Source organism: Rhipicephalus sanguineus, unplaced genomic scaffold (genome assembly GCF_013339695.2).
Source record: "Rhipicephalus sanguineus isolate Rsan-2018 unplaced genomic scaffold, BIME_Rsan_1.4 Seq475, whole genome shotgun sequence".
NCBI classification, from domain to species: Eukaryota; Metazoa; Arthropoda; class Arachnida; order Ixodida; family Ixodidae; genus Rhipicephalus; species Rhipicephalus sanguineus.
Window position 1 is genome coordinate 112,973 of NW_023615333.1, and position 25,519 is coordinate 138,491.

The window sequence follows — 25,519 nt, forward strand, 5'->3', positions numbered from 1 at the left end:
GCCGACCGAACCACGCACTCGCTTGCACAGCATGGCTGACCGACCGACCGAGGTTAGGAAAGATCGAGATCCTTGTGGCAGCTTCGTCTCGCGTGGCGTCGCTCAGCATGGCATCCCTCCCCATCCTGCCAGACTTTGTCCGATTCGAGCGTGCTGGGCCCGTATTCTCAAACGATCGCAAAAGGCGACAGTATCGCGTTTGGTGACGTAGAATTTGATGCGTTCAATAAGTAAAAAAAAAATCACAGCATATCCACGGAGTGAATGATGATGAGTGGGCGAAGCTGCGGAGGTTCATCGGTAAACCGTGAATCTTCCGTGAATTCTGCCCAGTACATCATCACCGACGTGAGATCGGGCGCGTTTATACTAAAGGTTCGATGAGTTATGACGACTTGCAGCGCACTTTAATTTTACATGTACGCTGTGAATTTTCATTGTTTAAAAACCATTGCTCAGAAAACATCTGGCGTCTTTCGTTAAGCAGCTGGTGTCTTTTCGTTTTGCTTTAGAAACATCTGGCGTTCTTTCGTTTTGCTTTTACAAAACATCTGGCGTCTTTTGGTGGTTTATTTCATCAATCAACGGCGTTTTGAACAAAATTTTTATTGTTATTCACGCACAGGAGAAATCTCACCAGGCACTACCTTGGAGGTAAAGAATGGCTGCTAATGGGAAAGAGAGACAGAAGAAGTCGGCTTTTAGCTAACGCTGCGAATTTTTTATTGTTCAACAACGCACAGGAAAAATCTCCCACCGGCACCACCTTGCAGGTCAAAGCGTAAGACTGGTTACATACTACGCTACGAGGGACGAACGGGTGCCGCTATAAGGAGCTTCGCCCCTAAAAAACACTTGCCTGTGACGTCATTGTTGCAACTGGCCGGTGGTCGTACGAATGTCTTACAACACAGGAGTGAGCGCACCGTACAGCGCAGAGCAACCCGAGTGCGGCGTTTTCGAGCGTGTGCTGCTGCTTCTACGCAGTGGCCAGGCTTGGCCGGCTTGGCTGTGGCTACTTGAAGTATAAGACGTGTTGAAGGTGCTTTCAACGTTTTTTTTTTGTTCGATTATTTCATGCACAGTTTAATATTTAAAGAAGGCAACCTTGCGTGAAACGTATTTTCGTTGAGAGTTTAACACGGCGTACTCGGAGAGTTCAGCTGTAGCGTGCCGCCGCAGCGACTTCGTCTAAAGATCTCAACATGTTGCCGGCTCGCGATAAGCCACGCGAGCAACGCACGGATCATGTTCCTGGGACGTTCAAACAACGAAAAAACACGCGCTGGCATAGAACTAGTGCTGATAACACCGCATTTCATTACCTTGGTGTTTACCAAAATCGGCGCGACGTGCACTACTGCGAGACGAACATGATGGACATGTGACGACACGCATATCATGACATGAATGTTATGTATATCACAACATACATCACAATGTGCCGTCATAGTTCTATGGTAGTTGTTTCATTACCTTGGTAAATACTAAATCTGCACAACATGAGAGCCGTGTACGACAGCCATGATTGAGTGACTAGTGTTGACATCCAAAAGAAAGGCCGGAGTCAGGGGAAGATGAAAACTTGTGACGGAAATTCGCGAACACGGGCCGTGCTGGAGCCGACGTTTCGACAAACGGACTTGTCTCCTTCAAGGCTGCAACTACTTTTGTGCTGACAAGGATGTTTATTATGATATGCGTATCATCTGTGTCATGGCACAAATGACAAACATTTTTAGACCATCGTGGTTGCTTCGTTAGCATAATATACCGGAACGTGCATGCATGCGTGACAGACATGCCGGAATACATGATATGTCATGACACGAACGGCATAACGTCAGTGGTGTAACTGAAAGATGTCATTGCAGCTGTCACTGCAAGATGTAATATCATTCACCTGACAAATGTCAATATTTACAGCGTGCCATATGTTACATTGCATACATTCCATGATTTGTAGTCTTATAACGCCAACACTGATAGGCGGATGGCCGGCTAGTGTTGCGTAATTATTCCCGGCGTTCGCGAGCAAGCACCAGGCAATGCTTTCTAAGGGCTGGCTACTACTTGCTGATGCTGGCTTGTGGTGGGTAACCCTTGCCTAGGAGCGGCTTGCGGTGTTGCTCTGACTGAGTAGCGTTTTTCAGGACCCAAATAAGTTCTGTCTGTCTGTCTTGCCTAGTGTTAGCTAGAGGTTGCTGTTTTTTGCTATTCACTGGTGGCTAAAGCTGGCTTGGTAGTGTGGACAATACTGGTTCAGAAGCAGCTAGCGATGGCTAACTGTATGGTAATAATGGTAGACGGTCGGATAGTATTGGCCTCCTACAGTGGCTTCTATTAGCTTGAACTGGTTCGCTAATAGTCGGCTACTCTTGCCTAACGTTGACTAGCGCTGGATAATATCGGACGGCTAATGCTGTGCAATGCTGGCTATAGCCGTGGTTCTTCGCTATTTTGACAATGCAACAGAGATTGAATGCGTAGTACTAGGAGTGCGCCCCTTATAGTGTAGCGTTTCCCGATCGCGCAGGAGTGTGCAAACTTACGCTTATCTTCTCGGGGACGAAACGGACGTCAGCACTCTGACGTGGTCGCGACGAGACGTCAGATTATGCTGTTAGGGTATTACGGTGTAGACGAGGTGCCTGGCATACTCGCGTCACGCACACGACTACCCCAGTTAACACAATGACGTCGATCCTCATGGCAACGCTTAAGGGCAGACTAAGGGTCGTATGCCCCATTGCTTGGCTTTTCAATTCGATTCAATGTCTTTATTTTCTTGAACAGACAAGAGGGCGTCTTTAAGCTCCTCAATCAGTGCATAACATTGATTCCCACAGTCTGGGTCATCTGCCGCATTTCATTTCTGGCAAATTATTCTAATGCTTAATAATGACCTGATCATGTCTAGCTCAGTCAGCAACGTGCCTATATGCAGGAGCCAGAAAGTGAGCTTACTCTTCTTACTCTTGGTAGACGCAATCACAATGCAGCGAAAAAGATTCATGCCGACCTTTCATTATTGCTGCAGGTTCCCCATGACTGGAAGGATCAAGACCACAGAGATGAAGGTTAACTGGTGGGTATGCGGAAACAGGTCTTCAGGATAAGGTTTTCCTGTTTGACAAGAGCATGTCAAATTAAGCAGTACTTTGGTTTCGGCTACTTGGTTCAATGTTAGGGAATAACAGCGCAAGAACACACAGATAGACAAACACAGTAGACGCGTCCACTGCGCAGCGTTTTTGCGCTGTAACTTCCTAACAATTCCAACATGTCACATTGGTTGCGGGTATTTGATATAAGAAGTTATTATCTTTGTCTGGATAAGGACGCCGCCAATTGTGGCCAGCAATAACCATAGCATATCGCGCTTTTCGAAGGCGACGATGCTGCAAGTTTTATTCATGAAGGCCTTGTCCACCCACCGATGCTTCCTTTTGGAACATTAGTGATTTAGAACGACTGAACAAGATTCGTGAAGCCAACAGATAAGGAGTTCGAGGGAAGCATATGGAAGGCTAGGTGCAGTTTTAGCTGTAGCGCAATAATGATATTAAGGAAAAATAATAAGGATGTAGGAAAAAGTTGTGGAGGATTCTTAAGGATATTCTTATGGGATGAAAGCAAATTTGCTCATTTATTTATTTTCAATACTGTGAGCCCTTTCGGGCTGTTACATGGTGGGAAAGTTTACAACACTGGAGCTATATACGAACAGCATAGGAAATACACAAACAGCACAATGCGGACTCAAAAACAAATGTATAAACAGCGCATAAGAAGATAAAAACAGCAGCATATAAATGATGTTGTGCAAATACACATAACAATAAGAATGTCAAAATTAGACACCGAGTGACTGAAGCTTTTCTTCGAAACTCGTGAGCGAATTCACACCTTCAAACATTTCAGGGCTTAGTTTATTCCATTCAATTGTTTTGACCAGCAGACAGTGCTTGTAAACATCAACTCTAGACACAATAGGTCTAGCAAAGCTTCAATTTGGGCTAGTTGGTACGGCATAGTAATGTAGATGCGCTGAGCGAAGCACAAACGAGAAACGTAACAAGGGACAGGACTAGTGGTGCGCGGCACTAGTCCGACACTTGCGCACCACTAGTCCTGTCCCTTGTTACGTTTCTCGTTTGTGCTTCACTCAGCGCATATACATTACTATACAATGGGTCGAACAACATACGGGTGGGAGGGGTGACACTCTGCCTGGAGACCGCAGCTAGAGCCCGGGACCAATATTTAGCATACCGTTATACAGTTGATAAAAAAATTAGCCTGGCTATTTTCCTGCGTGAGGCTAAACTTGGAAGGTTTGCCTTATCAACCTAGGCAGTGATAGATTCGGTCCTTTTGTACTTCGAAAAAATAAAGCGTGCAGCAAGACGCTGCACTCGCACGATCTGCTTATTGCAGTTAATCGTAGGGATTCCACACAATACCCGCGTACTCCAGGGTGAGTCGAACAACTGTAGCGTAAGCCTTGAGCTTTATATCAGGATGTGCTTGCTTCAATTTACGTCGTAACATTCCCAGTTTTCGCTAAGCCGATCCAAAGATGTTGGCAACATGCTCACTCCAACTTAAGTTATGCGTGATAGTAACACCTAAATACTTCATCTTCATTGCTCGCCGAACTTCCTTATTTCCGATTTTGTAAGTATATTGCAAAGGTGATTGCTTTCGTCACCTTTGCAAATGCGTTTGTCTTCGTTGTTAGGGAGAAGTGCTGCAAAGTGGCTTGCACAGAATGAGGCTGTGCGAGAGGCCGAATCGTGTTGCAGCATGTTCGGTTCGTTGAGCCTAAATCGTTTGCTGCTGTGTATGATGTTACCGGCTCCAGGCGGGGATTCCGATTACTTGAATTATTTCTCGGTTAACGTGTTTCTGCACGTACCCATTTTTCGGAACACTCCGTTGATGAGTCTATCGAGCACGTCAGTATTCTGCACAACAACACACGGACGCATTCTCTTTAGTTGCCGAGCAGGTTCCTCGTGTCTACTTTTTTGGATGCAGAGCAAGCACGTTTTAATTAACGCTACGCGTCTGAATGATCTTCGTCAAGAGAGCGTTTCATCGACGAGTCATATGCCGATCGGCGCTATGCCTACGACTTCGCCAGAATCATTGCGGTTAGACATTCTACTGCCGTGTTCTCTCCAGAGAAGTCCAAGGCCAACTGATACGACGGACAGTGCCGCTCTTGCTTCACGTCGGCACTTCCTCTTCTGCTGCTGGGGCCAGCCCTCCCTATCCACCGCTGCATGTTGCTGCGAATATCGGAGAGAGGGAGCACCTTTTGTCTGGACCGTTCCATTGCGGAATACAAAGGATGACCTTGCTGCTTCGGCAGTACATTTGTGGGCGGTCGTGCGTATTTACAATGGGACACAGAGGATTGGCATCGGTCAGTTCCCGTGGAAGAGCTCGCATGATTTCCGCACGCGGATATCGTGGACGGCCGGCGTGCACGTTTTCAGCAGCCTAGCCAAACAACGCTTTCTCGTTAAAAACATTACAACATATCCCGCTAAAGGGAACCATGTACGGATGCGAAACAGCGGGCAGCCAGTTCGTGCCAGTGTCAGCGCTGGCGTTGACACTGGCGCTGACGCTTGCGATTTTTGCTGGCGCTATCTCTGACACTGGCGGCGGCGTTGAACGCGGGGCGCTCATCACCGCGTTGCGCAGGAGAGAATGAGCGCGCGCTCTCCGTCCATTTTTGACCCGCGGAAACTATCGTGCTGCCCCAGCGGAGTATGCACCGGTCGCACCACCCTGTCATGCGCGCCGCTTCGTAGAGTAGAGAATTCTTAGAGGAGCGATAGGGGAGGAGGATAGAGAGGGAGGGGACGCGCGGCGCCACTCCGTAGAGTAGAGGACCTAGAGGAGAGAGAGGGGGAGCGTAGGAGGAGGAAGCGGGGACGCGCACGCGCAGTGGGGAGTGGACGCCGCGGGACGCGGAAGGGTAGGGACGGACAAGCCCCCGCCAGAAGCTGCTTCGCATCTAAAAATTGGAGCAGCTACGCACTAGTGGTGCAAGACTGGAAAAGCAGCGGAGCCTTCCTTTCCTCTTAACCCTCACTCACCTTTCTCACCCCTTTGCTGCACTGCATTATACGTGGCTGTGCTATGCTTTACCTTCTTCCTCACCCTTATTTCCCCTTTCTTGCCATACCATGCTATACATGGACTATGCTTAGCTTCTCTCTTTTTTATCTGTCATTATGACTCTTTTCTTTATCTCCCTTTCTCTTTCTCTCTTTCATTCTTTCTAATAATAATAAATAATAATTAAAATTATGGCAAATAATAATAAATAATGATCAATAAGAAAAAAATCACAGCATATCCACGGAGTGAATGCTGATGAGTGGGCGAAGCTGCGGAGGTTCATCGGTAAACCGTGAATCTTCCGTGAATTCTGCCCAGTACATCATCACCGACGTGAGATCGGGCGCGGTTTATACTAAAGGTTCGATGAGTTATGACGACTTGCAGCTCACTTTAATTTTACATGTACGCTGTGAATTTTCATTGTTTTAGAAAACCATTGCTTTAGAAAACATCTGGCGTCTTTCGTTAAGCAGCTGGCGTCTTTTCGTTTTGCTTTAGAACTCTGGCGTCTTTTTGTTTTGCTTTTAGAACAACAATGGCGTCTTTCGTTGGTTTTATTTCATCAATCAATGGCGTTTTGAACAAAATTTTTATTGTTTATCACGCACAGGAGAAATCTCACACCAGGCACTACCTTGGAGGTAACAATGGCTGCTAATGGGAATGAGAGACAGAAGAAGTCGGCTTTTAGCTAACACTTACACTTCTACTTCTGCTAACGTTTCCTACTAGAACATGCCAATGGCTGCTAATGGGGAATGAGAGAGAAGGAATTCGGCTTTTAGTTAACGCGCACGCTGCGAATTTTTTATTGTTCAACAACGCACAGGAGAAATCTTCCACCGGCACCACCTTGGAGGTCAAGATCTGGTACTAGCGTTACGACCTGGTTACTCACTACGAGGGACGAATGGGTGCCGCTTTAAGGAGCTTCGCCCCTAAAAGGACCAGATGCGGGAACGTACTGTTTGCCAAAGGTGATCACAAACCCGTGCGACCGCATGAAAGAGCTGTCGGAGAAGCGGAGCACATGGCTTGTGCGCGCATAAACAGGAAGGACCTCAAGACATTGAACAACGTTCGTGTGTGTGGGCGTCACTTCATAGTAGGCCAGTTATGCTTCCAAATCTCGTGCGAAGTTGTTTCGCCCATGACATGAGACACCATGGAGTCGGACACTGCAGACACGCAGGATCCGAGTTCCCTAGTTAACACTGCTTCGCTGCAGGCTCCATAATGTCCCGAGCGATTCTCTTCTGGCATGAGCGGAAGGCAAACGATAAAAAATCATTCCGGACTGTTGGCGTTACAAATGAAACAGCTCCACTAACGTGAAACCTGTGGAGGGGCGAAGCAGGCAGTGTGCGCCGGTTACGGCAAAATCACTGCTAATGGGCAATATATATATATATATGGCTGTCCCAAAGAAAATAATTCAGCAAAATGCTTCCGAAGCGCGTAATCGAACCAGCGACCCATTGCTCTGCAGCGCGTGGCGCTAACCACTACACCACACAAAACGCAGATCGTTCAGCTAGCTTACGGCGAGCGTTATATACCCACCCTTTACGGCTGGCAGGACTCGGAGACGGCAGGCGCTTATAAGCGTTTCTTCATTACCAGCGAGGTGGCGCGAGGAGCGCAACGGGCGAACTTAAAAGACGTCGGCCAGCTCGCTGACTTTTTCTAATATTTGCTCAGGGAGAACCTTGCCCTTCCGGTGTCTGCTCGCGCGGCAGTTGGTGCCGGAGGGTAGATGTATCTGCAGCGTAGCAGGGCGTCGACCACGGGCCGCTTTTCTTGCTATCGCATTCATTGCTTCGCCTTGCGGCGAAACTGTGACTTTTCTTAGACAAAGGACGAAGAAGAACGGCTATTTGGGCTAGTTGTTTAAAATGCATATTGAAAGGTCTTGCAGCGCAAGCACGGTAGTGCTGAAGGAAAGGTTTAAAAGCGAGGAACGGAAAGCAGCGTAGCAGCGTGTCGTCCCTCTTTGCTTTCCGTTCCTCGCTTTTAAACCTTTCCTTCAGCACTACCGTGCTTGCGCTGCAAACCCTTTCAACATACAAAGGACGAAACATACACGTACAGGCGCCTACACGAAATTGGCGAACAGAACCATATTGAACTCGTGTCTAGCCAATCCACTCAATAAAACGTGCAAGCACGGCCTTGATGAAAGTTTCAACGCGCAGCTGTATCGCCTGACGTCAGCTGGTTACCCGCAGCATATAACTGTGGAAGGTGTCGAATTGGCTTGTTGGTTTGTCATCCTCGTAAACGTTGCGCGTGAAAGGACGTAGACAGGGAACACAAAAAGACACACATGGAGCGCACACTGTCAACAAATTTTATTAGCAGAGCGAAGTGACCTTATATACCTCCCAAACCCAATGCGCATGACAGCAAGCTCGATACTAACAACACGGTCCGCTCAATATACACGCTGTTGTGCCACACACATAGGCGATTTCCTTGTCGGAAAGTGAGACGGTCGCTTGGCTGACGCATTTTTCTTTTAAGCCGGGAGATCTTGTGAGCTTTGATAATGAGACGCGACATTTGTTGTTGCTTATTTGCGATTATGTTGCACTTGTGAAACTCCGGAAAACAGCCACAATTATTGCAATAATTGGCAAGCCATCCCCCCGTTTTGTTTTTTTTGCATTGCTGGAGTGCTCAAGAAGCCTGTCGTTTATACAGCGAACGGTTTGCCCTACGTACGAACGGCTGCATGTTGAAGGAATTTCATAGACGAGGCCTTCATTGCATTTCACATATTTCGTTTTAGGGTTCTTAGTGCGCGTTTTCCTTATCTTTACGATTTGGGTTTGTCATCTTGCACACCTTGGCAAGTTTCTGTGGAGCGGAAAACACTACTTTAACATATGCTCTTTGGACGATCTTTTTAATGTTGTGGGAAACCTGGTGGACATACGGAATCACCGCGAACTTCTTCTTTTCTTGTCCATCCTCTCGGGAAGCGGGAAGGTCGCACGTGCTAGACGCCCTGAGATTCCTCTGCTTTTCCGCTGCCGACATGATTATAGCTTCGGATACCCTGCTTCTAGAAGCCGTGTCATCTGCTGGTTCAAGCATTGGTTCATTTGGTGGGGCAAGACTTTTCCAAAGCTTTTTTCATGCAGAGGTCCGTGACTAATTTCGAGTGGGCCGACCTGAACGGCCAGTAAACCTGCTCTGCCGTTCTGGTCGGCTGGTAACCGCTGGGCCATCGTCGCTGTAGACCACCTTACGCGATAGCCGAACTGCCGCCTTCCCAGCGGCTACAGCGCGCGATGTAGCCTCCTTCCTGCTCCGCCGGCTCATGCTGCGCCACGGTCCACCCCAGGAGCTACTCAGCGATCGAGGACGTGTCTTCTTGTCGAAAGTTGTCGAAGCCATCCTCAAAGAGTGCAACTCTGTTCACCGCAAAACTACTGCTTACCACCGCAGACGATGGGCTCACCGAACGCTTTAACCGCACGCTCGGCGACATGCTCTCGATGTACGTCGCCGCCGATCACACAAACTACGATGCCATTCTGGCTTTCGTCACCTACGCCTACAATACCGCCCCTCAAAGCACCAGTGGCTTCTCACCCTTTTTCGTATTGTACGGCAGGCACCCATCGCACACAATCGACACAATCATTCCATACAAGCCGGATCGATCTGAGTGTGTGCCTCTTTCTGCCACAGCCAGACTTGCTGAGGAGTGTCGCGAGCTTGTCAAGACCTTTACTACGCATGACTAAGAGCGGCAGAAGAGCATTCGCGGTGACACCAACGCTTCTGCGCCCACGTTCCTCCCTGGTGCGTTCGTATGGATCTCGGTCCCTACCACTGCAGCTGGTCTCTCTTCCAAACTACTGCCCCAAATACGAAGACCCCAACCATGTCGTCGAACGCACATCCCCGGTGAACTACCTGATTGAACCCATCGAACCATCTTCGGACATGCGCCGTCGAGGGCGCAACATTGTCAACGTGAAGCGCCTCAAGCCCTACCATGACCCGCTCATAGTGACCAGCTGTGTGTCAACGTGGAGCGCCTCAAGGCATACTACGACTCTCTAATAGTGACAAGCTGTAAGGTTGCAGGGCGGCTCCCTTTTCGTACCCCGGGTGATTGTAGAGAAGCATTGGAACGCTGTAATTGGTCTTCCTCTCGAGCGCCTTCTAGTGGGTCGTCATCTTCGTCTCATCTCGGAGAGCACGCTCCTCGTGCGTGCTCGTGAGAGTCTGCGAGTCTGCGCTCCGTCGTGACTGTCGTCTTTCAGAAAAATGCTTTTTTACACACACATATATATATATATATATATATATATATATATATATATATATATATATATATATATATATATTTATATTGTAAAGAGAAAACAAGGGCCAACGCCCGTTCTTCGGACGGCTGTTCTTAGTCTGCCCTTCGTCTTTCTCCTCGTCGCCCTAGCCGAGCATGCGCCTATGCCCGAGCGCCGCTGTCTTCCATTACACTCGGCCACGCTGCGAGCACCCTTGACTGGCGGTGGTTGCTAGTGAAACCATTTAGAGGTACAGGGCGCTGAACCGTCATAGAGACGCCGGCTTATAGAAACACCGATGCTTCTGGAGGGCGGCATTGGCTGCCTCCCAGAGGCCGCTCACGGCCATGCTGCGACACTGCATGGAGAGAAACTGACTCTGGCGGGCGGCTTTCACTGTGCCGCGAAGGTCGGTCTTGTGTAAGCCGCGACTTCTCTTGCCAAAATGCCGCACATTCTGCGGGGTGACACTTCCTGTGTCCGGATAGTCGTTGAAGGCCTCGGTCGCGCTGTGGCCAAACGTGGTGAGTGGCAGAAGACGAGGCTAGCAGCTGTCACTTTTTCTGCAATCTGGGGACAAGCTTCCGCACTGCCGCGTCATCAATGGCAACTACTTAGAGCTATATGCAGGTGCATGCTGGGTCTGCCAGAAAACTTCACGTTCTTTGGTCGTAAGATAGTGACACTTCGATCGAGGCGGCATGCCACCGATGTCTGCAGCCGTGGTTGGACTCTCCGGCCTCCATCAGAGAGACATCGTTGAATGAGGCGGGAACGTCTCTGCAAGCGTTCTGGTGCGCGCTTCCGATATACTGGAAGCGTCGACTGCGGCGTCATGGATGTTGCGGCATCGTTGCGGAAGCCACCAGTCAAGCCGTCTGTGCACATGGGCTGTTCTGGAAGGTCGCTTGTACCAGCCGTTCGGTTCTTGCTACGCGCAAGGAGACCATCTCTGCATTTGGCCAATGACCGCACTGATCTTCGCGTGTGTAGCTCCTGCGGGTCAGAGAGCACATTAACAATGATTGCTGGTATGGACTCGTTCGGCTTCTGAACCGTGTTGACAGTTAGAGGAGCCGGCGTTTCCACGTGCCAAGGTAGTGATGAGCTTCCGGTCTGCGTCATCGGCTTCTGCGCCATGGAAGTGATCTTGGTCTCGGGCAAGGAAGGTTGTGAAGTGGGTCGCGACGCGGAGTTTGAGTCCTCGGCCGCAAAGCCCACATTGCGGCCTTTGTCAGTGTCTGTCGCTGGGTGTTCCGCGAAGCTTGCTGTGAAGGAGCTGCAGGACACAGATTCTTCATCGCGGTGTTGCCCCTCAGGAACTCGGTATCTGAGAGAAGGCTCGATAGTGCAGGGCACAAATGCACCGCCAAGACGGCGCCCTTCATGATCTAGGTCATAGAGGGAGGGCAAGCTGGTGAATGCTCGAGCTGCACCATCGAGGTGGTGTACCTCGCGACTTCCATGTGTGGTAGTGAGTCGTGACTCGGTCGGCAGGGAGGGGGTCGCCGTCATGAAAAAGCGGGCGAAAGAGACTTTTCAACTTAGCACACCATTCAGGCCAAGTTTGTTGTCTGATGTCTTCGTAGGTATGCCATGCTTGGCGGCATCGCGAAGGTGGTCGATGGCTACTAGCCATTTCTGCTGGTCCGTCCAGCCATGGTGGTTGCCGAGCGAGTTGATAGTCTCGATCCACAGGAAAACGTCGTCCTGGAAACCGCGAAACACTGGCACTGCCCAAACAGCCGACGATGGTGAAGCGGCAGGCGAGAACCCGGAGTTCAAGAACGACATGCGGTGAAGCTGACGAGATATTTCCTCCGGGACACGCAAACGTTCCGCACCGTTGTCGGTTGAGGCGCCCGAAGAGCCATGGGCGGTGTTCGCGGAGTGCGCGGCCGTCTCGGTGCTCACGGCGGCTGTATCCATGGCCAAGGACGTGTGGACGGCGTCCCTTGTCGTGAACAGGGATCACGGCGTCGGTGAAGTGGTGTGGAGCCGTCGTGGAGGCCTAGGCGCCATCCCCGAATGGTGGTTGCAGCGGCGGCAGGTTAGTAGGTGCTGAGGAGGCCTGGACGCCGTCCTCAACTCGCGCTTACTACGGCTGCACGCTGGCGGGTGCCATGAACGAGGTTCGCGCTTACGGTTCTATGGTCGTAGGCTGCGCCATTGTAAAGAAAAAACAAGAGACAACGCCCGTTCTTGGGCCGGCTGTTGTTATTCTGCCCTTTGTCTTTCTCCTCGTCGCCCTAGCCGAGCATGCGCCTATGCTCGAGCACCGCTGTCTTCATTACAATATATATTAAGTATAAACGTAGATGCGATTTCATAAAAAACAACTGTTTATTTGGTCGAAGATTCGACGGGAGCCTCGTATTCTTCAAGACATAACAAAGAGTGAAGTCTTGAAGAAGACGGGGCTTCTGTCAAAACGTTGACCTGCCCGTGTCTGTTTCGTCCTATGCCTAAAAAAAATTTTCTGCCCAAGAAGCAGTAGAGCCTGGAGTATCAGCTAACTCGATCCCACACTTTGTTCATGTCAAAGGGAGCCACACTTGTGCAACAATACGAAGATCCCACTTTGTGGGTCAAAAGCATACATGACATCATACATGACATGAATGGCATGCTTCATGAATCAAAAATGTCACGCTTCATATGACCAACAAGACAGCGAAAATATTATGGACGTGGTTGAGTGACATACATTTCGAGCACCGTCGAGCTTACTGCACTGCTTCCATGTAACGCGCATCACGTGTATTGCATGCTACATAAGCACGTGCTATTCGGCATGAACGAGATCACCACTAGAATGTTCGTAGCTCGAAACACGTAGTGTGGTCTCCATGCGAGAACTTGAATTGCATAAGACTGCAGTTAGCGAACGCCACCAGAACACCCCTTGGAAAAGGCATGTGCATTTGTGGCGCCCGTTACACAGTAACTACACTTGACCAATGAACGTTGAATCGAGGGCCATTTGTGGGCAATGTGCCGCGGACATGACCGAAGGCAAGGCTCGCTTAAAGAAAAGTTCTACGCGGGCGAACTTGCCGGTCTGCTGCACAACGGCATCACTGCGTCAAACACAGTATCGGCAAACCCGCCTCGAGACATACAGTTAACTGGGACCTGCAGGAACATTCGTAACGACAGCTCATCCTTGAAAATTACGGCGCCTCTCAACCAAAATTTTCCCGCATACATTTCTACTTGTTTCATATCGCAGCCTCCTGCAAGCCATCCTGGGTTGCATGGCCGTGACAGACACGTCGCTGGCTCAAGACATCCCTCGCATTGTGGCCGTGGCACTGAGACTCGCTAGAGGTGAGTCTATGCTCGACTGCGTGGCATTCATAGCACCTTGGCTAGTTAAAGGCCAATGTGGTTGTTGCGGCGTCAGTGGTGCCGTGGATCGTTTAGCGATTTTCTGAATACATATCTCATTTGTAATTCCTGCACGAAATTTCACAGTGCGCAAACTTTTGAAGCGCCCTGATCACAGTATTCTAAATTGCAATTAGGCACGTCGACGAAAAGCGTGACGTTTTCGTGCTACGCCGATAGCCACAAAAGTAAAGCGTTCTTTACCGACCGCATATGAGGTAACGAGCAATAAGCCTCTCCGCAGCACGGACAATGCGGTTTGCTGTTGGGCGATGATTTGATGACACATTATCATTTCTCTCGCAGTGTTCTTGAATGGCTAGCAGAAGTCCTTAGCTGAAGATGTGAAGAGACGGCTGCCTGCATTCTAGGCGAAGGCAAGCCTGAAATCAGACAGAGCTTGACGTTTTGGTTTATGCCATTAGTATATAAAGGAAAGTGTTCTGGAATGGCTAGCAGAAGTCCTTAGCTGAAGATATGAAGAGACGGCTGCCTGCATTCTAGGCGAAGGCAAGCCTGAAATCAGACAGAGCTTCACGTTTTCGTTTTACGCCATTAGTATATAAAGGAAAGTGTTCTGGAATGGCTAGCAGAAGTCCTTAGCTGAAGATATGAAGAGACGGCTGCCTGCATTCTAGGCGAAGGCAGGCCTGAAATCAGACAGAGCTTGACGTTTTGGTTTTACGCCATTAGTATATAAAGGAAAGTGTTCTGGAATGGCTAGCAGAAGTCCTTAGCTGAAGATATGAAGAGACGGCTGCCTGCATTCTAGGCGAAGCCAAGCCTGAAATCAGACGGAGCTTGACGTTTTGGTTTTAGGCCATTAGTATATAAAGGAAAGTGTTCTGGAATGGCTAGCAGAAGTCCTTAGCTGAAGATATGAAGAGACGGCTGCCTGCATTCTAGGCGAAGGCGAGCCTGAAATGAGATAGAGCTTGACGTTTTCGTCTTACGCCATTAATATATAAAGGAAAGTGTTTTTGAATGGCTAGCAGAAGTCCTTAGCTGAAGTTATGAAGAGACGGCTGCCTGCATTCTAGGCGAAGGCTAGCCTGAAATGAGATAGACCTTGACGTTTTCGTCTTACGCCATTAATATATAAAGGAAAGTTTTCTTGAATGGCTAGCAGAAGTCCTTAGCTGAAGTTTGAAGAGACGGCTGCCTGTATTCTAGGCGAAGGCAAGCCTGAAATGAGATTGTGGCGACCACTGCGCACAGACCTACGCAGCCCCCGTCTCGCCACTGATTAGCCCGGCGTGACACAGCTACTTGCTGCAACACGCTTCCGATAAAAGACAGCGCCACGCAGTTTCGTCGGAGGCTTGCGTCACCCCTGCTGGCTATATAACCCAAGCTACCAAGCTTGGTTCATGTTTGTTTCTCTAACCTTCCGAAGCGCAGCATCGGCATGCTTGCCCTGCTGCTGCTATTACGTTAATAAACATCGTTTTGTTTTATGTTGGTTTCCGTCCTTCACCGACTCCGCATCCCACATCTGGTGACCCGGAAACCGAACAAACCGCACCGCCATGGCCGACCCGGAAGCTCTCACCGCTCTGCGCCAGCAAGTGCAACAACTGCAACAGGCACTGCAGACCCTGCAACAGCAGCCTGCCCGCAGCGCCTCCACAACACAGGCCGTGCCTGCCGGCTCCGCTGAGGACGTCAGAGCTCCCGCAGAAGGCATCTCGCACGCTGCTTCATACGACGCCTGGCGTGTCGCCGTCAAGCTTCCGCCGTTTTGGGCGGACTCGCCCGAAGTCTGGTTTGCCCAGGTCGAGGCCCAGTTCTCCCTGGCGCGTATCACGCAAGACCGCACCTGCTGCGATTACGTCGTCGCCCACCTCGACGCGCGTTATGCCAACGAGGTCCCGGATATTCTCGCCAGCCCACCAACGGCCAACCACTACGAACACCTGAAGACTGAACTCATCCGCCGCCTGTCGCTCTCGGATGAACAGAAGGTGCGGCAACTTCAGTCCACAGAGCTTGCTGAGCGCAAACCTTCGCAGCTCCTGCGCCACATGCGTGCGCTCGCGGGAAGCTTGCAAGTTCAGGATTCCTTCCTGCGAGTGCTTTGGCTCCAACGACTCCCGCCGCACGCCCAGGCAATTCTGCAGACCCAGGTTAGGCTACCCCTCGACGAACTTGCGGAGATGGCTGATCGCGTCATCGAGGTCTCCTTGCCGCAGTTGTCGCCCACCATGCAGGCTGTCGCCGCACCGCTGAACACCGCGGAGCTTGCACGCCGCATCGACGACATCGATCGACAGCTCAACTCCATTCAACAACGCTTGGGTGAACGTCCTCCGATGCACCAGCGCCGCCACTCGCAATGCCGCGACCTTAACACCAGTTCGTCGCGGCAACCGGACAACAACGGTCCGTGCTACTACCACCGACGCTTCGGGGACAGAGCCCGGCAATGTCGACCACCCTGTTCCGCTGGGCATGCGGAAAACGCCAACGGCAGCTCGTAGAGACGGCCGCAAGCTGCCAACCCGGAGGCCGTCGCATCTTCGTCACCGACCAAATCACGAAGCAGCGGTTCCTTGTCGACAGCGGTTCCGACATTTTCTGCTACCCGCGATCCCATCTTCAAGGTCCTCGTCCGCCTACGTATTTCGAGCTCCGCGCGGCAAACCGCTCTACAATCAAGACGTACGGCTCGCTCTGCCTGCACATCCAGCTCAGAAACATACGCCGTGACCTTCCCTAAAATTTTGTCATCGCCGACGTCGCCGAGCCAATCATCGGCTCAGACTTTCTGGCCCACTACAACCTCCTTCCGGACTGCCGCAACGACCTCCTCATCGACGCGACAACGGGACATTCCACACCAGGCCAGCGAACGACCGCCCAACAGACAAGCATCAAGGTACTCAGTGTTGACAATCATTCGCCGTACCACGCCATCCTCGCCGAATTTCCCGGATTGACGCGCCCCAGCGGACTGCCACGCAGAGTGCAGCACACCAGCGTGCACTACATCCGGACCACTTTAGGCCCCCCGGTTTTCTGCCACGCCCGTCGCCTTGCCCCGGACCGCATGCGAATAGCCAAAGCAGAGTTCGAGGCCATGCTCCGCGAAGGAATCGCCCGCCGCTCTGACAGTCCATGGGCCTCGCCACTCCACCTTGTTCCTAAGAAGACCGAAGGCTGGCGGCCCTGCGGAGACTACCGTGCCCTCAACGCGCGCACCACCCTGGACAGGTACCCCATCCACCACATACAGGACTTCGCCCATCGCATCTATGGCTGCCACGTGTTCTCCGTGCTAGACTTGGTGAAGGCGTACACACAGATACCCGTCAATCCGGATGACGTCCCGACAACGGCAATCATCACTCCCTTTGGCTTGTTCGAGTTTCCCTTCATGAGCTCCGGCCTGAGGAACGCTGGACAAACCTTTCAGCGCTTCATCGACGAAGTCGTCCGCGGCCTCGACTTCTGCTTCGTTTACCTTGACGACATACTGGTATTTTCCCGCGACGCCGAAGAGCACCACAGGCACCTTCGTCTGCTGTTCCAACGCCTCGACGACCACGGTCTACTCGTCAATATCCAAAAAAGCACGCTAGGCGCTTCCGTCGTCCGCTTCCTCGGCCACGAAGTTTCATCTGAGGGAACTCGGCCCTTGCCCCAACGCATCTCAGACCTGCAAAGTTACCCTCAACCCCTCACCGCTAAAGACCTTCGCCGTTTCCTTGGCATGCTGAACTTCTACAGGCGTTTCTTGCCACACGCTGCCGACTACCAGGCTCCCCACCATGATGCTTTGGCCGGCCTACGAGGAAACCAACCCGTCACGTGGACACCGACGTTAGCGAGAACTTTCGAAGATTGCAAAGCCGCCCTCTGCACCGCCACGCTCCTCACCCATCCCGTGCCAGACGCTCCCTTGGGACTGTTCACGGACGCATCTAGCTTCGCCATCGGCGCCGCCCTCATGCAACGCGTGGAAAACACCTGGCATCCCTTGGCGTTCTTCTCCAAGAAGCTCGAAGCTCGGAAAACGACCCCTTCAACCGCCAGTTCCACTGAGGAAACCACGACCACCGCCCCGACAATGTTGCCAGCCTACTACAGAGAACTTCTGGCGATATACGAAGCAGTGCAACACTTTCGCCACATTCTCGAAGCACAGAACTGCACCATCTATACAGACCACAAGCCTCTTACCTACGCCTTCTCTCAACGTCGCGACAAACTCCCGCCTGTACAGCAGAACCAACTCTCGTTCATTGCACAGTTCACCACCGACATGCAACATGTCAGCGGGAAAGACAACGTGGTCGCCGACGCGCTTTCACGTGTAGCAGCCATCATCTCTGTGCAGATAACAGCAGACGTCCTCGCCGAGGCTCAGACTACGGACACTGAACTGCAGAAACTTCTCAAGGGCACGTCCTCACTTCAGCTGCAACGAGTCCCCATCCCAGGGTCGACAACTACAATCTGTTGCGACATGTCGACAGGACGAAGCAGGCCCTATGTACCCCTGTCCCATCGCCGTGGTCTTTTCAACCAGCTCCACAACCTCAGCCATCCCGGCATACACGCCTCGACACGCCTCGTGGCTGACCGCTACGTCTGGCCCTCCATGCAGCGGGATTGTCGCACCTGGGCGCGCTCCTGCATTCAATGCCAACGCGCTAAAGTCACCAGGCACGTCACGTCACCACTCGGAACATTCCCTCAGCCCTCTGGTCGGTTTGAGCACGTCCACCTCGACATCATAGGACCCTTTCCCCCGGCTGGACCCTATCGCTACTGCCTCACCGCCATCGACCGCTACACTCGATGGCCCGAGGCATGGCCTCTCGAGGGAATCACCGCGGAAGACGTCGCCTCGGCCTTCTTCTCCGGCTGGCTTGCCCGTTTCGGCGCTCCCCGCCGCGTAACCACCGACCAAGTTCGACAGTTTGAGTCTCACCTATTCAGGCTCCTGGGATTGACCATCGGGTTTGAACGCTTGAGGACCACGAGCTACCATCCCTGCGCCAACGGAATGATCGAGCGTTTTCACCGACAGTTCAAAGTCGCCATTATGTGCCACCCGGACTCAACCTGGCTCGAGGCCATCCCAGCTGTCATCCTCGGTCTTCGCGCCACCTTCAAGCCGGACATCCATGCTACGCCAGCAGAGCTCGTCTACGGGGAACCACTCCGTCTGCCAGGTGAATTTCTCGCAGATCTGCCATCCAGCACTACGACGTCAGACCCCACCGACTTCGTCGCCCGGCTCCGACGCACCATCGCTGCCTTACGCCCGTCCCCTGCAGCCCACCATAGCAAGCCCACACCTTTTGTGTTCAATGCTTTCCTCCACGACGACACCGTCCGCCGGCCTCTCCAGCCACCCTACAGCGGACCCTATCTAGTCGTCCATCGCGACGACAAGAACTTCACCTTGCGCTTGAACGGGAACGACGTCCGCGTCTCGATTGACCGACTCAAGCCCGCATACATCGCGGCGAACGAACCTGGCAGCGCCACTCTTTCAACTGGCGTCCTTTCACGACACGCTCTGGACGTCTGGTACGCCTCCCAGATTTCTACAGACCCTGAGGGCTCAGCACTCCGCGGGGCGGGGTGATGTGGCGGCCACTGCGCACAGACCTACGCAGCCTCCGTCTCGCCACTGATTAGCCCGGCGTGACACAGCTACTTGCTACAACACGCTTCCGATAAAAGACAGCGCCACGCAGTTTCGACGGAGGCTTACGTCACCACTGCTGGCTATATAACCCAAGCTACCAAGCTTGGTTTCTTGTTTGTTTCTCTAACCTTCCGAAGCGCAGCATCGGCATGCTTGCCCTGCTGCTGCTATTACGTTAATAAACGTCGCTTTGTTTTATGTTGGGATCCGTCCTTCACCGACTCCGCATCCCACAAGATAGAGCATGACGCTTTCGTCTTACGCCATTAATATATAAAGGAAAGTGTTCTTGAATGGCTAGCAGAAGTCCTTAGATGAAGTTATGAAGAGACGGCTGCCTGCATTCTAGGCGAAGGCAAGCCTGAAATGAGATAGAGCTTGACGTTTTCGTCTTACGCCATTAATATATAAAGGAAAGTGTTCTTGAATGGCTAGCAGAAGTCCTTAGATGAAGTTTGAAGAGACAGCTGCCTGCATTCTAGGCGAAGGCAAGCCTGAAATGAGATAGAGCTTGACGTTTTCGTCTTACGCCATTAACATATAAAAGAAAGTGTTCTTGAATGGGTAGCAGAAGTCCTTAGATGAAGTTATGAAGAGACGGCTGCCTGCATTCTAGGCGAAGGCAAGCCTGAAATGAGATAGAGCTTGACGTTTTCGTCTTACGCCATTAATATGTAAAGGAAAGTGTTCTTGAATGGCTAGCAGAAGTCCTTAGCTGAAGTTTGAAGAGACGGCTGCCTGCATTATAGGCGAAGGCAAGCCTGAAATGAGATATAGTTGACGTTTTCGTCTTACGCCATTGATATATAAAGGAAAGTGTTCTTGAATGGCTAGCAGAAGTCCTTAGATGAAGTTATGAAGAGACGGCTGCCTGCATTCTAGGCGAAGGCAAGCCTGAAATCAGACGGAGCTTGACGTTTTCGTCTTACGCCATTAATATATAAAGGAAAGTGTTCTTAAATGGCTAGCAGAAGTCCATAGCTGAAGTTTGAAGAGACGGCTGCCTGCATTCTAGGCGAAGGCAAGCCTGAAATGAGATAGAGTTGACGTTTTCGTCTTACGCCATTAATATATAAAGGAAAGTGTTCTTGAATGGCTAGCAGAAGTCCGTAGCTGAAGTTTGAAGAGACGGCTGCCTGCATTCTAGGCGAAGGCAAGCCTGAAATGAGATAGAGTGGACGTTTTCGTCTTACGCCATTATTATATAAAGGAAAGTGTTCTTGAATGGCTAGCAGAAGTCCTTAGATGAAGTTATGAAAAGACGGCTGCCTGCATTCTAGGCGAAGGCAAGCCTGAAATGAGATAGAGCTTGACGTTTTCGTCTTACGCCATTAATATATAAAGAAAAGTGTTCTTGAATGGCTAGCAGAAGTCCTTAGCTGAAGTTATGAAGAGACGGCTGCCTGCATTCTAGGCGAAGGCAAGCCTGAAATGAGATAGAGCTTGACGTTTTCGTCTTACGCCATTAATATATAAAGGAAAGTGTTCTTGAATGGCTAGCAGAAGTCCGTAGCTGAAGTTTGAAGAGACGGCTGCCTGCATTCTAGGCGAAGGCAAGCCTGAAATGAGCTAGAGTTGACGTTTTCGTCTTACGCCATTAATATATAAAGGAACGTGTTCTTGAATGGCTAGCAGGAGTCCTTAGATGAAGTTATGAAAAGACGGCTGCCTGCATTCTAGGCGAAGGCAAGCCTGAAATGAGATAGAGCTTGACGTTTTCGTCTTACGCCATTAATATATAAAGGAAAGTGTTTTTGAATGGCTAGCAGAAGTCCTTAGCTGAAGTTTGAAGAGACGGCTGCCTGCATTCTAGGCGAAGGCAAGCCTGAAATGAGATAGAGCTTGACGTTTTCGTCTTACGCCATTAATATATAAAGGAAAGTGTTTTTGAATGGCTAGCAGAAGTCCTTAGCTGAAGTTTGAAGAGACGGCTGCCTGCATTCTAGGCGAAGGCAAGCCTGAAATGAGATAGAGCTTGACGTTTTCGTCTTACGCCATTATTATGTAAAAGAAAGTGTTTTTGAATGGCTAGCAGAAGTCCTTAGCTGAAGTTTGAAGAGACGGCTGCCTGCATTCTAGGCGAAGGCAAGCCTGAAATGAGATAGAGCTTGACGTTTTCGTCTTACGCCATTAATATATAAAGGAAGGTGTTTTTGAATGGCTAGCAGAAGTCCTTAGCTGAAGTTTGAAGAGACGGCTGCCTGCATTCTATGCGAAGGCAAGCCTGAAATGAGATAGAGCTTGACGTTTTCGTCTTACGCCATTATTATGTAAAAGAAAGTGTTTTTGAATGGCTAGCAGAAGTCCTTAGCTGAAGTTTGAAGAGACGGCTGCCTGCATTCTAGGCGAAGGCAAGCCTGAAATGAGATAGAGCTTGACGTTTTCGTCTTACGCCATTAATATATAAAGGAAAGTGTTCTTAAATGGCTAGCAGAAGTCCTTAGCTGGGGGACCGGAGCTTCTTCAAGCAAAGCAGTTTACGGCTTTTTCTCCAGTTCACTCTTCTTCACCTTGTTTGTACATGTAACGCCGAAAATAAAACATTCTTATTTATTTATTTATTTATTCATTTATTTATTTATTTATTTATTTATTTAGTTATTTATTTATTAATTTTTTATGGACCTTTCATCGTATCTGGATAGCACTGCAATGTACGTTTGGCCAGCCTTCTATTGTAGTAAGTTCACGGCAGTAGCATTTGCAGCACTCCCATCAATACGAGGTGTATGCAAGGCATGTGTAGGTGCAGTGGCACAGATTTTCCAAAGATGAAATTAGCAGCGCAAACACGCAATGAAGAAATAGAAACACAAGGACGGGCAGCGCCCGTGCTGGTGTTTATTTTTCGCCACTTTTTTAGTACATAGTTACAGGCGTGGTTGCCTGGTTATAGGCAAGCATCATATCTATAGGCTTGTTCCGTTGCTTACAGCGATGCGTGATACGTGAGGTGTGCTCTTTTTCATTTATTGTATTGTGCCGATTACTGAAGGCACCAATGGAAACCATGACTATACGTGGCAACATGTCAGCGCGCATACAGACGCATTGAGCATTTGTTTGCAGAGATGTTCAATCCAATTGCAATCGCTGATTATCACGACGTCAAGCACACTTTCGTGCTTACTCGTATTTATTTAATCGAATAGATATACATATTCGTCGTAAAGCACAGCGCGAACAGCACAAGGGAGAAAGAAGACAGACGAGACGGGCGCTGCCCCTTTCACTACACATTTGCTTCACGCATCATTGCGATGACGTACCGAGAAATACTATTTCACATCGACCACTGTGTCAAAAGGCGCTTTTAGCTGACCGATTCTGCGGTCCGTTCCCAATTCCGCTCAAACGCTCAACGTTACTGGAGCGCCACGCGCGTTGTTGGTTTTAGCCATGCGTCTTTCGGTCAAGGCAAGCGCGACGCCACCTGTGCATGAAAGTCAAAAGTACGTTGAAAATGAAAATAAAAATTGTACTTGTCTTGCCGCAAGAAAGGATATTCTTAAGGTGGTGCTTGGCGCAGGTGACGGTGGTGCTTGCCGCATCAGGCTTTTTATTATTTTAAATGCGAAGCATTTCTTAGCGAGCCTCTGGCACTTTGAGCATTTTTATCTACGTATCTATCTATCTATCTATCTAGCCGCCTACGTCTGGGGGCTCTCATGATCGCCTGCTTAACTTGGCGCAGGCCAAAATTTGCATGGGAGGGTAAGATGATATGACGAATATGGCTGTCGGGTCATGACATGAATAAAGTGAAAATCCTGTCGCGTACGTCGTCAAACCCTTTCCTCCAGACACGTGTGGCACATACCCGCTTACCACGGGCCGTGGTGCATGGGTATGCGCCACAGGTGATTGACGGTTTATATCTAACCAGGAACGGCGAGAACAGACATTGATAACTTAAATGCGAGAGCGTTAAGAAAAACCGACATCGCCAGCGTTGACCCGACGAATGGAAAGGATGAAGATTTGGATCCCAGCAGGAATCGAACCCAAGCATTCTACGTGGCAATCAGGTATTCTACCACAGAGCCACGCCAGGTCTGCAAACTGGTTTGGACAAACAGCCTCTGCATGCGTAATGTCGGTGCAACGTCAGTTGCGGTTGTGGTGCTTGCTATCTAATTTTACAAGAAAGCAATAAACACTATACATGATACTCCTACGATGCGTATACTCCTACGATACAGACGTCATATCAGATTAACGTCTGTGGTTCCAGTGTTGGCTCCGCTTTTATAGCAGTCTAATAAACATTACATTTTATCCCTATGATTCAGCGAGCTATATTCAAGCATTGCTCGACTCCGGAGCAATACATTAACGAAAGTTACACATGATACTCACATCATCGCACCGTAAAGTGCACTTAGTCCGCCAGAACGACGCAGTGTCCTCTTCATTTCTTACGAGGCTGGGCGATGGCCTCATGCTGACCGATGATGATGTCAGATTGATTGACAGCCGTTTTGTAGACAAGGCTACGTAGGCCACATACGCCCAGGTAGTCTACGAATACGACAAGCACACCCACTGATGTTGGTCTACGTAGCACTATCCAGGCCTACCAGCCTCGGCGGCCCATACCACACCAACGCGAAGGGTGACTTCATATTCTAACATGTCGCCGGCTCTATCTACAGAAAAATTGTCGACGAAATGACCGAGGCATCCACGATTTTCAACAGCTGTGCTCTACCTCATATTACACTACACATGGACCCCTCGTCACCGCGATCACGACCTGATCCGATAAAAAGTCATGACCAGCCGCTGGTGCTCACTGATTGCGGGGATGATGACCTTGTTCAAGAACTGCCAAGAACTTCTTCCTCACATGCACACGGGTTCGTGAAACGTGCGTGCGTTCTCTATCATAAGGGACAAGTATAAGCACCACATATCAGCTTACCGCTTATTGTGTTGGTGTAATACCCGCGTTGCCGTTGCCAGCGTTACCCATCTGTAAACAACTGGTTATGTAATGCATATGCGGCTCTTCAACATATACGTGTGCGTATAAAATTTATACAAATCTTTAGCGTCATTTTGTGACGTTTCGCTCAGTAAAAAATAATTACGCCACAGTAACCTTCCCACCACATGCTTCGCATCACATCGACTCCCATGGTACGTGGGATCTGCTGAATTTTTTTTGTCACCTCGGCTTCGCGCTGAACTGCAATCTAAGCTACAATTATCCAATCTTATGTGCATGGTGTCTTCATGCTGTTAGGTATACATTGTGCTCGCCCAAGTTCCGCTGTGTTCACCTGTGCCTTTTGTGTATAGCGAGTACTCGTAGTCTGAAGGCTGCATTGCTGATACCGGATACAATCCACAAAGCCCAAAGGGTAGCTTTGTTCGGAGTGGAGGCACTATGCATAATACTTCGTGCAACTACAGTTCTTATTTAACGACAGCCTCCTGTGTGAGTTATTGCATTAATTACACTGAGCAGTACGACTATAAACTCTTGAACCCATTTTGTTAACTGCTGAGATACAGCAGGCCCGCCATTTTCTGCCTGAAGTGCACATGCATCCAGGTTGAAGGGTATTCCATTTCGTTAAAAACTGAGGAGCCGCTTATGTTACAAAAATAAATATTTGCATTCGAAAATATGGGAATTTTAATGCTGTGAAAGGCTCATTGTCTGCTCCAAAGCGGGGTTTGATCTGCTCCAGAAGTTGGACTAAAATTGCTTCAATCAATGACATCACTGAAAGTGGGAGTGAGCCCGGAGATGCAAAGGTGTTGATTTCTTTATTGTGAACAAAGGTACAGATACGGTGACGGTGCGGCACAAATGCCTGGACATCATCTGGCTCTTAGACTGTGGTTTCATCTTTTCTGTTGTCCACCTGCACTGCAGTGTCACCAATGCCTTGGACTGGTGGCTCAGGCTCCTCATCTCCAATCATTCCCAAGAGGAGTGATGCCGGTGACTGATTTTCTGCAGCAAAATAGAGGATAATGCAGTGAAATTAAAAAAAAAGTTCTTACC

The 25,519-nt window shown here is 50.0% G+C and overlaps 1 protein-coding gene across 1 annotated transcript in view; it reads left to right on the forward strand.

Annotated features, from left to right (window-relative positions):
• Nucleotides 1-3,045: 3,045 nt before the first annotated feature.
• The window catches only part of LOC119377477 (probable ATP-dependent DNA helicase HFM1), a gene marked incomplete at its 3' end in the record, with an annotated part of 28,061 nt that continues 5,587 nt past the window's right edge, over nt 3,046-25,519 (forward strand). The window contains exons 1-2 of the mRNA XM_037646920.1: nt 3,046-3,088; nt 13,681-13,778. Of these exons, the coding sequence (XP_037502848.1) occupies nt 3,048-3,088; nt 13,681-13,778 (139 nt within the window). The remainder of the gene's footprint in view (nt 3,089-13,680; nt 13,779-25,519) is intronic.